Genomic DNA, 13,444 nt, shown 5'->3' on the forward strand with positions numbered 1-13,444 from the left:
TGTATAATTTTTTTAACCCAAATTATAATTAAAAATCATTAAAAAAATAAATTACCGAGTATATTGGACCAGCTCAATGTTCATTAGGTTTTTTTCTATTATAAAATATAAAAAAAAATTTAATGGATAAATTTAAAAAAAATTGATAAAAGAAATAAAGAAAAAGAACGAATTAAATTCATCATTTAGAAATTTAAGAATAATACGCAAAAAAAAAAAAATTTTTTTTTCAAGAGTAGTTATGTGATATAGTCAAATCGGTTTTTTTAATTAAACCATTTGTAGAAAAATAAAGCGATTTTTTTCAAACTAAATAGTAACACGTGTTAGGCATTTAAAAATAACTTTATGCCAGGTCGATGGCAGATGAGTTTTCACCTTGAATAATCCTCTCGTTTATATTCTATAAATCAGTTTGGGTCTCCTCTAAAATTTGCAATGGGTGAGTTTGATCGATGGTCAAACATTCATCAAGATTTGTTTAGCGAAATTACTAAGCGGTTCTATTCATATGACAATTACATTCAACTTCGATTGGTTTGTAAGCAATGGAACTTGAAACTTCCAAAGATTCCTGATGGCAATAAAGCTCCGTGGCTGGTACTATCTACGGACAGTGCTGCTAAAGAAGAAACTCATGCTCTTGAAGATGAAGGAATTCTTGACACTCGTAGTCTCGAAGAGAAGGGGATTTACCACCTCATCTTACCAGATATGCAAGACAACAGCATGTGTGGTTCTTGTCATGGATGGTTGATCATTGTAATGGTATACGAGGGTACGATAAGAATGTTAAATCCATTTACAAAGGTTCACTTGGATCTTCCTCCAATTTCAACTCTTCCAAATGTAATTAATATTAATGGCGATGAATGTACTATCTATTCTGAGGGTAAAATTATCACTAGAAATACCATTTTCATGCATCAAACCCAAGTTTGGAAGGCTATTATAAATTCCGCTCCTAACAATGACAGTGACAGTGATTTTATAGCAGTGGTCATATATGGATTATCATTAGAATTGGCCTTTTACATGCCCAACGATAAGAGATGGATTAGATTTCCAACAAGACATCTAGAAGACAACGTTCATGATGTCATATTTTTTCAAGAGAAAATATTTGTAGTAGACGGTGAAGGCCAACTATATGAATTTGATACAAAAATAAAGTCAGAACCAGTGGGAGGAAAACATGAAGCCACACCACCTCCATCCATTGTAGGAATGTTAAATTGTTACTATCTAATTGGAGGTAATAATGGAAGTTTATTGATGCTGGTAAGAGGGGCAAGATATAGGTATTGCATGAAGAATCAAAAGTGGTTTGGCAAGACTCTCAAATTTGAAATCTATGAATTGAAGAAAAATGAGAAAACATGGTCAAGAATATACCGTTTGGAGAATTACATACTAGTAATTGGACTCAATTCTTCTGTTCAAATACTGCCAAGCAACTTTTTAAATTGCAAAGGAAATCAAATCTACTTTACAGATGAAATGCGTGAAGTGTACTTAGAAAACACTACTCCCTCTTATGAGATTGGCATCTTCGATTTGGAAGATGGGAGTTACCAAACATTTTTAACAGAGGTGAACTTTTTTTGTCATCCTATTTGGATATTACCCTAGCTTAGCTTTTTTTATTTTGTATTTTGTATTTTTTTACCTTGGACTTTCAAGTCTCTTATATTATATATTTATTTTATTTTTCCTTTGATCAAGGTACGCTTATCACCTTTTCTATTAGCATACAAGACTTTGTGTTTTTTTGGGTGATTGTTAGCATACAAGTGTTTTTGGAGGTTTTTATTATAAATCACAATACATTATATATATATATCTATCTAATCTAATCTAATACTAATACTAAACTATTAAGAGAGGATTGTTAGGTAGTGAAAATTCAAGGTATCTTTTTGGGTGGAGAGGAAGCCAGGTTGTCCTCTGAAGGCTGATGTTGTTGCTGCTGTTGTGGCGACAGCTGAAGCTTCAAGTGGTGACTCCTATTATGTTTATTGTTTCTGATCTTGCCGATGTTGTGAATGCATTGCTGTTGGCGCCTGTGGTTGTGCTTGCCAGGCATCATAACCAGGTCATTCATTTGAGTTATGAAATTTTATATCTATCTGAGTTGATTTTGTTTTCCCCTTTTTATTTTTATTTGTTTGTTATTCCAACAAACGGATCTAAAGAAACCATTTAAGTGCCTCCATATAGCTGAGAAAATAATTTCTCTCTCTCTCTCTGAGTAAAATGTGCTACTATCATGTCTCTCCTCTGCAAATTTTTTTTCAAGAATCAATTATTAAAAAATGCAATGTGATTTCCACATCAATAGACCAGAGAATCCTGAACCATCTGAAACAGAGTTGAAGAGAGCTGATTTGTTTTTCAATTATGCATATGCGTTAGTTGCTAGCCGTGCAAAACTTGATAACTTTACAATTGAAGGTTAGTTATTTGCATATGATATTTGTTAATTTTGGTAAGATAGATGTTTCAGTTGTGATGTTTGTATTCGTGAGCAAAGCACCATTTTATTCATATGTTGATTTTTTTTATGTATTAATTAATGATTATATTCACATGTACGATATATAGTAATATTACTTAAGAATGATAAGAGTTTCTTTCTTTTCTTTCCCTTTATTTTTACATTTTATGACTGATTTATTGGGCACTGTGTTTGTATAGTGCAAGTAGGCACAGGCAATGCTGGATGCGGCTGAAGCTGCCACTACAACTGTGAGATTTCTGGACATACATCATAAGTATATCTCCCAGGCTTCTTAGTTAATTTGATCATCATTCTCTTGACATTTAATGTTTTTTTTTTTCATTTATCTTTTACTTAGGTTTAAGTCTGAGATTGAAGAATGTTCAAAAAAGGTCTGTTCAGATTGGCGTGTGTTGGTCTCTTTATATTAATAGATAGTATAAATGTGTATTGTATTGTGGATTTTTAGACCTTTTAATTTTTTTTCTTCTTCAGACTTTGCTATTGGGATATTTAGAGCAGTATCCTCCGCATATGAGTTTTATTTAGTTTTTTATTTTAATTTTTTTAAAATTATTTTCATATATGTTTGGCAAATTTGCCTCTTTAATTTAGAAAATTTATATGTTTGGCAAAAATAATCCATTTAAAGAATGTTTTTCAATTTTTTTTTTAAATCTCTATGCATGAAGCATTAAAATAGTTTTTTCTTCTACTATCTTATTGATAAGAAATTATTATTTGGTCAGATTTTTGTCCGTTACCATGTGTGATTTTCCTCATTATGGTACCATTCTTTTTTTCGACATTTATTTGCTTATGGTTTTTAGAATTTTAACTATGAACTTTGATCTATATATTTGATTATAGATTCTAAGACACTTTACATCTCTATGATTCAAGCCTAAATTTTTTCAGGAGGTATGTCAACATCTAAAGAGAGTTATGATTTCATAGAGATTATTGTTGGGTTTGATTAGAGTCATTGTGTTAGTAATGCAGATTATTATTGGGTCTGGATTATGTAGTTTTTCTTTTTTTTTTTTTTTTCATGTTCTTATTGTTCATTATTTTCTTCTGATTCTGAACTTAGTATTAATTCTGGTCCACAGGATCAACTCTTTTGATAAGATACCTCTTGGTCTCCGATTTTCAATGTAGGCTACCATTAGATTGACACAAGTGAATAGAGTAGCGGAACATTTATCACGTCATATTATGAAGCTTCATGAAGTAATGAGTAAATTCAAGGATTAGTTCTCACCAACTATTTTGTGTAAGTTTTAGTAAATAATGTTATACATTTATTAGCATCCACCTCTCCTTTACTATCAAAATTCATGGTTGCCAATTTTTGCGTATTGCTCTTTGCTCATTTGCTAATCCAATACTATAGTTCATGGTTCTAACAATGATATTTTATACTGAAATAGTCAACCCATTTGTTCCAAGTTTATATACAAATTTCAGAAGCTCTATATATGGTACCTTCTACCTGCGTTTTATGGATCATTTGGCTCATTTGATTTAGTTCACCAAAGGTTCTGGTATTTACTTTTGGCCAGTAATAAGATTTGAGGATTGCTAATTTCATCGGCATGGTAATATAAACTAAATCATGTTTTGAACAAAAGTTGACGACATTACTTACCTAATGAAGATAATCTATTGATGGTTTTGATTTGTGCAATTTTCTCTCTTTTTTCTTGTGTGAAATGTTGAAATGAGTTTTTTTATTTTGGGGTTTATTTGGGTTAATTGCACAAATAATTCGTGGAAGTTTTTTTCATATTTTGAGTTAATACCCCGTTATAGAAACCTCTTGAAAAAAAAGAGAGTTTTTATTTGATTTAATCTTATTTTTTAAGGTGAATTTTTTGATATGGTTAATTTCTTAGTAATATAAATAAAGAATTTATTTAGATTTTGGCCATGTTGGATTGTGGATCTCAGTTTTCCCAAAACAAAAATTACATTCATGTAGTATTTTGATGCAAAATTGATATTGTTAACTAAAGCTTTACATACAATGATTTGGACTTGATTATTGTAGTTGTCATCTCATTTTTGGTGAGAGCTTTACCTTTAATTAAATGTAGATTGTCTTCAAATTCATGGCTGATTACTAAATTGTATTAAACTTGCTAGGAGGCATTTTTAGGTTAAATTTTATTATTAGCATGCAATAAAAGCAAATTGAAGTCTTTAATTGAAGTCCTTATGAAACTAAAAAAATATGTTTTACTTCTTTAAATTTCTAATTTTATTATAATTTTTAGATTGGAATACATGGGGGATTGTTAATCCCAACACCTTAAAATTTTGCAAGGATAGTAGTGGTTTTATTAATCTTGGGTTGAATTTTATATTTTTCTTTAAAATTTAGAAGTTCTCTTCATGTTATTGTTGGTGTGTTTACTATTTGTCTATTTAAATTTTTTTTTTTTTGTAATTTAACTGAGCCATATATCTCACACTATATTTTTCAGATACATTTTGTTCATAACAATGTGTTTAAATTAAAATTGTGAACTATCTATTTCTTTAGATAACGGGTGTACTTACATTCAAAATTCAAAACATTCTTAGTTTATATTAGACTATTAATTTTTTAAAAGAAAGAACAAATAATATTTATGCTACTAGGCACTAGCTGTTAATGAGCAATAGTAAATATGTGAAATGTGTAATGGAATGGAATGATCGTTGATAGATGGTAGTTTCTTTGGTGGGAGTTACAATAAAAGAAAAAACAAATAATACTTATGCTATTTGGTACTAGCTTTTGGTGAGCAATAATAAGTATATGAAATGGGTAATGGAAAAGAATGGATACTGCTAGATGATAGTTTCTTTGGTTGGAGTCAGATTAGCTGCTAATTTATAATACTTATCATTAACTATTGTTGTTAACTAACATAAGTAAGGCAACATGCTTCTTTATGCTTATGACGGATGAGAGTAATGTTAATATTCACCAATATTGAATCGTCCTAGGTAGATATTAAAAAATAATTAAAATAGAGTTTGCAATTAGTTATTTTATTTCTTTCTACAGAATGTATGATTATTGATATACTATTATTATTTTGATTATTGAGGGTCAGAGAAATTATTTTTTTATTCTTTTTTTTCAAATAAAAAATGAATAAAAAAGAGAACGAAATTCTCTTTTTATTTTTTTTGTTGTCATTGTATGTGTTCGTAAATTTTAATTTTGGTTTAATCTAATGTTAATGTTCGATACTTAAGTGATGCATAACTATTCATATTTTTTATGTTGTGATTTTGGTAGTTTGCTTTGAATTTTGCTGTCAGATTTGGTGAATAAATGACCAGGAAGTTTTAGCCTATTTTTCATGATGTAACAATAGATAGAGTGATAACTGATAAGTTATAATATGCAATCGAACTTTTTTAAGTAGTTCATTATTTTTTAAGTATTTTGCATCCTTAATTTTGCACATTCTTTAGGTTGTTCAATTTATAAATGAAGTATTGAAGTATGACTTAATGCAATATATGATTTTTTGCACAATAGTTCATTCAATTGAGCAATTGTGTCATGTTACCATGTAGCAAGGTTGGTTTGATAAAATTAATATATATTATCTATATGAGTTTTATTAAAGCCTTTTGTAAGCAATCAATTTAGGTTATGTTGTAGTTGTTTTTTTTATTATGTTTCTATTAAGTCATTTCTATTCAGTTTTCAATTATTTTATGTTAAATGCTGCTTTAGGATAATGTTATTTTTTCGTTCATACATTTTTCTATGCAGGAGTATCACTTTAACCATCATATGTTCTGCATTTGTATTTTTTCATTATTTCTTAATTCATTTTGTCTATGTAGTTTGGAACATTAAACATGCCTGTGCTTCACACGGGTAATGCACTCATTTGAAATTGATTTTTATTAAGATGTATTGATTTATAAATCTTATAAAAATATAATGTTAAAATTTTTACATTAATTGACACACAAAATTTTGTTACAGATAAATTTGTTGAATTAGTGTTCTTGACTTATTACCTGAGTTAGTTTATTATTTATAGTCCAACTTCACTTATCAATTTGTATTTCATTAGCCATTATAACAATATCACAATGTAAATGGCCATTTTGATAAAAAAAAAAATTATATTTAATTTGTTTAAGGTTTGGTAAGGGTGAAGTTGCTGCTACATTTGGCAATGATGGAGTTTATTTAAAAAAGTATGTCCAAAACCAAAGACACATTGAGTTCCGGATAACGTTGTCATTTTTTGTCTAAGAGAACTTTGTAATTTAACTAAAGCTTCTAGGAGAACAGTGAGAAAATTTAATTTATTTAAATTGTTGATTTGGTGGAAATATTCAATTTGAGATTATTGTGTCTTTAGCATATCAGGCTCTGCAAAACAGAATCTCTTGCATCAAACACAATTCTCCTTTTTGTTTTTTTGTTTTACTAATTTAAATACTTTGGTTCGTTTTTTTTTTTTTTCTAAATTTGATAGCGTTTGTGTATGATGGAATGAAGAAACTAAAAAAAAATGTGAAAGGTGGTATTAATCTTGGTAGTGTTGGCATGTTCTTTATTAATTGAAGCTAAGGCCTTAGTGTGTTATAATCGTAAAGCTATTACCATGGATGAATAAAAAATGATATTTTTTTATCAATGGCTCCATTCATAAATATTCTTAGCTCAAAATTTGCTTTAACGAAGTTTTTATCTTTCAAAACTTATGTGAAGATACCTTCTCTGTATTTCTTTTTTTATTTTTTTTTTTCATTTTTTATTTCTTTTCTTCTCACTTGGATAATAAATTAATTAATTAAAAATGTAATTATGATTGTATTGGGTCTCTTATGTCTATCCCTATGGATTATGGTTGATCTAAACTAATTTTAGTTTATTTTTTAGAGACCTCAAAATTTCACATTTTAAAAATTGTTAGCTTGATGAGTTTGGAAAACTCTAAATTAATATTTGTGATGACTAAACATTATTAAAATTATTACAAAATTATTAATCTGAATTTTCATTCAATATATATTTTATAATTTTGCTGCAGGTTTAATAATGGGCCGAAAACAAATCTATTATGCTAGCCCAATTTACACTCAGCCTCGGTTTTGATAACAAAAATGAATGTGGCTAATGTCACTTAGGCCCAAATGATTTTGAGTGATCTAAGCCCAAGTGTGTTACATGCTTTCCATTTGCTTTATACTTGCTCCAACCTCTTATCAAGAAAGCAAATGTTATTAATGGGCCAAGAACAAAAATGGTTGCAACCAAGCCCAACTTTGATGAAAGATCCAATGCATGATCCGAAAATAAATCCATCAGGAAAGCAAATGTTGCAATTTGCTTGATGACCTCAACGGATCTCTTCTTCTAACATGTGATGGAACTCAAAATTTATTGAGAAGAATTAATATATGCATTGGAAACATGAGAGAGATTATAATTGATTTGATGGGTCATTATTGCTACACGCCACCAAGAAAGAAAGGGGAGTAGGAATTAATTCAGCATTGTTTTACTTTATTCAAACTCACTACATGCTTTTAGTTCCACTTTGACTTCTCTCTCTCATCTCTTTCTTCTCTTCGGTTATTACACAGGAAACATTGGTAGCCATGGAAGTAAAAATGAGCTACCGAAAGGAGGAGAAAGAAAGCCTAAAGACTAGAGTGCAAAATTAAAAGAAAAAGCCATAGATGTCTTAGAGTTCCTTTGTTCATCTATGTTGTGTTTCATGATTCTGTGGGAATCCCCTTGTAAGTTGGGTTAGCACTTTACAAGTTGTAATCTGTTTGATTATAGTGAAATTCCATCATTGTTGTGATGGAGACTGGATGTAGGCTGCACTGCACTTAGCAGCCGAACCAGGATATATCTGGGTGTAATTTTCTTCCTCTCCTACTCCATTTCTGTTTTCTACTGCACAGGAGCAAAAACCAAAAATGTCTCGTGCCAAGTGACGAGACAAAATGAAAATGTCTCGTGGCTAGGGACGAGCTAAAAACAGAAAAGTCTCCTCTGTATCCAACAAATGTTAGCAAATGAAAAAGGGGCTAAGATTCAACCCCCTTCTCTTAACCACTGAAACCATCATAGCTGTATAAGATCACTAATTTCTTTTTGCAAGTTCATTTGCTTTCAGACTTTTCAATTTCTTCTCGAAATTTTTTCTTAATTCTTTATTTATTGTTCCTCCCAATCAATTGTCAAAGCAGAGCTCTTTTTTGTTGGAAATTGGGATAAATTTCATTCTAAGCAACATGATCATTATTTTTTGTTTAATTTGAAAAGAAGTTGGGGTTGTATTAAATATTTATATAATTGTCTCAATTGAAAGAACATCTATCATATCAAGTAGATGTACAATTTGATATTATACTAATGTCTCTCTTAATTTGCTATTTTCATGTTTTCAACATTTTAGACAATTTAATTTTCCTATCATTCTCTATTCTCCTGATTTTTGAACTTAGGATTATTTTTGAGTTCATGAAAAAGCATGTTACTTAGCAGTACGTACATTCACTTGTCGAGTAATAGTTTGAAATCTTATACTATGAATAATCTAATACCGAAAACAATTATTTACCATGTACTATTTTTTTATTCTCTCCTCATTTTGCTGCCAAATAAAACAATTATCTATTTAATTGCGTGCTGTTGAATTGTTATTAGGATTTTGAGGGTCTCACATAAGTAGAGCGAGACCTGAAAAACTTAAAGAACAACTAAATGAAAATTTTTCAATTGTACCATTGATTAAGAAGTGTTGTACATTGAATTATATTTACAATTTATCCTAAAGTATGTGCATTTTTTGTTATTATTTAATGATAAATACTATTCTAAGTCATGGAGAATTCTATGCTATGTATTTTAAAGTATGTAGAAGCACATTTAACAATAGTTCACTAAATGACGATTCTATTTTAAATGTGGTGTACTGGAAAATTTTTTCATTATATATAATGCATATGTTTCAATGTGTGTTTTTTTTACCATGAATTGGTTTTTTTAAGTTTTTGTAATATTTTTATTTATGTATTATTCAATTTTAACTTATAACTACGAGCTCTTTGGAATTTTTTTTCTATTATTAAGAATTAATTTTAGCATGACGAAAGTTCTTTACGTTAATATTTTAATGTTAACTATAAGAAATTTATTGTTTTTATTTATAAATAGAGATCTTGGTTTCTCTAATTTGGTGACTTAATGTAAAGCATACAATTATGTGTGATATATTTGTAATAAAATTATAAAAAATAATCTATACATCGTTATGATGTAAATATGACTTATATTAACTCATGAATTGATTTAGCATTTCTCATTGAACATGTGTTAACCTCATCCATTAAAACTTTTACTTTATTTTTACCCAACCAAATATATATACATTAGTAGCATCAAACTGTGCTGCGAATTTGAAGAATTACAAAGGAAGTGGAGATTAACAAATGGACATGACTTTAATAAGAAAAATATAAAAAATTAATTTTTAATTGGTTAATATTAATTAATTTTAGTGTTTAAATTTATAATTTAAAATTTAAAAATTAAAATTTAAATAAACAAAATAAATTTTAAAAAGTTGATTGATGTTAGTAAAAAAAAAAGTAGGTTAATTCCTTAGTATTACTCTATTAATAATAGTCTTTCCTCTAACATCTTAAAAACTTTTAAATAGTGCAACTTTAGATGTAAACTGAAGGCAACTAGATTAAAGAATAATTTTAATTAGGTGACTTCTTTGGTGTGGTGGCCAATGTTTTGTGGTGGCTAAAGTTGAGTATGGTTGATTGATCAATAAAATTGGTACACAGATGGAAAAAGATAACTAATGTATGATTAGCTTAAAAAAAACGCAGTAATCCAAAAGACATTACTACAATGGCAAAATAGTAATTACAGTTCCCAAAATCACTTTTTTGATGGATTGAGCCTGGAATGAAATAGTAATGGAATATAATTAGAGTGGAATATTCTAAAAATGTGTGTCAAAATAAAAGGAAATAGTAATTGGACATCCAGTAAATTAAATGGTTAGAATGTGGTTTAAAAAAAGGGGTTAATGCAAAATAAAATAGTAAATAGGAGTATTTAAATTTAAATCGATCTAAATTAAATTATTCATCTAATTCTATTCAAATTGAAAGTCGATTAAAATTGTACTAATTTGAATTTGATTGGATTCTTTTTTTGTAAACCGCATGGGTCAATTGAATTTCGAATTTATTTCACAAAACTAATATAATATTATTCATATATTATTATTATTTAATAAATATTTTATGTTCAAAATGAGATTTATTTATTTATTTAACTAACCTATAATTTATTTTCATTGTTATGTTATTATTAATTTTTTAAGATATTATTAAATTTTATTATGTTATTGTTAGTTACTTAAAATTTGATGTTAAGACTTGTTATGTATATTTAATTTGTTATTACTTTAATTTGTATCATCCCTTTTTTTAACCAGCTCTAACCATTTAAATCATTGGGGAGTGGATTCTCTTTTCAGTGAAAAAAAAATTGGATAGTGTCAAGTATTTAATTTAACTATTTATTGCTCTCTTTATTTTATTTATTTTTGGTTCCACTTATAAAATTAAAAGAGAAATCACACTTAAGTAAAAAAAAATAGAAATGATCTATTTCTAAATCACTGGGTGTCCAATTACTATTTCTTTTCATTTTGACATACATTTTTTTTGGAATATTCCATTTTCTAATTTCATTCTTTTTGTTTATTGTCTATTTCACTCAAGGCTCAATCCATCAAAAAATGGTTCTGGATCTGTAAATACCATTCTACCATTGTGGAAGGATGTTCAAATTCAAACCGATCCAAATTAAACCGTCCATCCAATCTAATCCAAATCGAAAACGGATTAAAACTGCACTAATTTGGATTTGATTGGATTCTATTTTTTGCAAAACCGCTGGATTAGATCGGATTTCGGATCTACTTTTCATAACCGATCCAATCCAATCATTATTATTATTTAATAAATATTTTATGTTTAAAATATTATTTATTTATTTATTTTAACTAACCTATAATTTTATTTCTATTGTTATGTTATCGTTGACTTTTTAAGATTTGTTAAGACTTGTTATGTCATTGTTGATTATTTAAAATTTGATGTTAAGACTTGTTATATGTATTTAATTTTTTTATTTAGAAAACCGCAAATCTAAACCGATCCAAACCGCTTATAATCGGATCGGATCGGATCGGATTTTCAAAAAAAGTTCATCCAATCAAAACTGCACCGCACATAAATTAAGCGTTCGGATCGGATGACTTTTTTTCTTAAAACTGAACCAAATCGCACCGTGAACAGCCTTAATTGTGGTAATATTTATTGAATTACCGTTTTTTTTAAAACTAATTATACACTAGCTAACTTTTTTATCTGTGTGTCTTAATTTTATTGGCTAGTTAATATTATCAACTAATGCATGGTAGCTGGCACTCAAGAGCCAACATGGTGGGTGACACATGACATTGACGAAGATAAACATGTGGTAAAATATGAACAATTTTGGATGTGATTTTGAGGTATATTTTTCTTGGCCTAAGAAGATGTTTGATGTTGTCATGGCAAGGTGGCTTTAGGAATCATTAGTTAGGTTGATTGCTTGGAATATTAATAATTGTTATTAAAGATATCCAGACCTTGGTCATTATGAACTGGTAGTGTTCCATTCAACATGTAAATCTTCATGCTCCATAGAGAAGAGCAAGTTGCAAACTATTTGGGACAAAGTTTATTGAACATTTTATTTTTACTGATGTTAGCTTCTGAGATGACTTACTTAAAATTAGCTTTTTGTTATTTCTTTATTTTTTTTGAGCTCATGTATAATTTAATATCTATTTAACATTTAAATAAAGTGTTATTCATTTAACTATGTTTTCTATTTACAAATACAAAAAAGGTTTAAACAAATAGAATAGTATATATATATATATACTTTGGGAAAGAATCTCATTTCAAAGTTTAAACTTCATCAGTATGCTTTTTAATTTTGGTGTTTGTTGTTCTAGTGGTATTTTTTAATAATCTAAAAATTAGATATTTTAGATTTGTGATTTTTAATTTTTTTTTAAATATACAAATCTAAAGGTCAAATTTATTTTTTTATTTTAATTTTTTTAAAATATATAAATCTGATCCTTAAATTTGTGTTTAATGTTAAAAAAATTTTTAAACATGCTAATCGGACCTTCCAATTTATTTTACAATGAAAAAAATATTTCTGCCCACAAATTTGAGGCTTGGTTCTTTTCTTGACCACAAATTAAATTATTCCTTTTATACCTGTCGAAGATAAGTGGCGAGATTAGAGTATTTTTTTTGGAACATACTTTTTTTAGTGATATAAATCTTTATAATAATTCTCATTCTAGTGAGATGTATGTTCATAAGTGTTGAGTTTGTATATTGGGTTTTTATTATTAATGAAAGAGAAAAATGATAAAAAATTACAAAAATAAATAAATATATTTTTATATTTTCATTTAAAAATTTTATTTTTATAGGATATTATATATATATATATGTTAATTTTGTGTGTATAATATTTTTAAATTAACAAAGGCATTGTAAAATTAAATTAATGCATTTATGTTGTTTACAGTATTACAATCGTACGGATAAAAATATCTTTCTCTATTTGGGACATATGTTATTTTGGATGTTCCAGTTTTTATAAAAGAAAAATTCTCTCTTGTAAAATTTGAAATTGCAAATACACTTTAATATACAGTAAACAAAAATAAGTATCATCTAAATAAAAATAAGAATATTATATGGACATTGATGTAAATATACATGGTGCTTATTACATACAACAAGTAAGGCTAATATATTCAACAAGATCATATCATATATAGTAAATAGTAGTATTTG

The 13,444-nt window shown here is 27.8% G+C and overlaps 1 protein-coding gene and 1 long non-coding RNA gene across 2 annotated transcripts; both read left to right on the plus strand.

The window, feature by feature from the left end:
- Positions 439-1,632, plus strand: LOC107637190 (F-box protein SKIP23-like). Its single transcript, XM_021122617.1, has one exon. The coding sequence runs from the start codon at positions 439-441 to the stop codon at positions 1,630-1,632; it is 1,194 nt and encodes a 397-aa protein (XP_020978276.1).
- Positions 1,905-5,585, plus strand: LOC110271308. Its single transcript, XR_002361914.1, has 3 exons — positions 1,905-2,774; positions 3,371-3,421; positions 3,662-5,585. It is a non-coding gene; the product is annotated as an uncharacterized LOC110271308 (long non-coding RNA).

This window comes from Arachis ipaensis, chromosome B04 (genome assembly GCF_000816755.2).
Source record: "Arachis ipaensis cultivar K30076 chromosome B04, Araip1.1, whole genome shotgun sequence".
Lineage (NCBI taxonomy): Eukaryota > Viridiplantae > Streptophyta > Magnoliopsida > Fabales > Fabaceae > Arachis > Arachis ipaensis.

Excerpts from the sequence above, each read along its gene's own strand:
- LOC107637190 (XM_021122617.1), top strand. The coding sequence starts at position 439 with ATGGGTGAGTTTGATCGATGGTCAAACATTCATCAAGATTTGTTTAGC.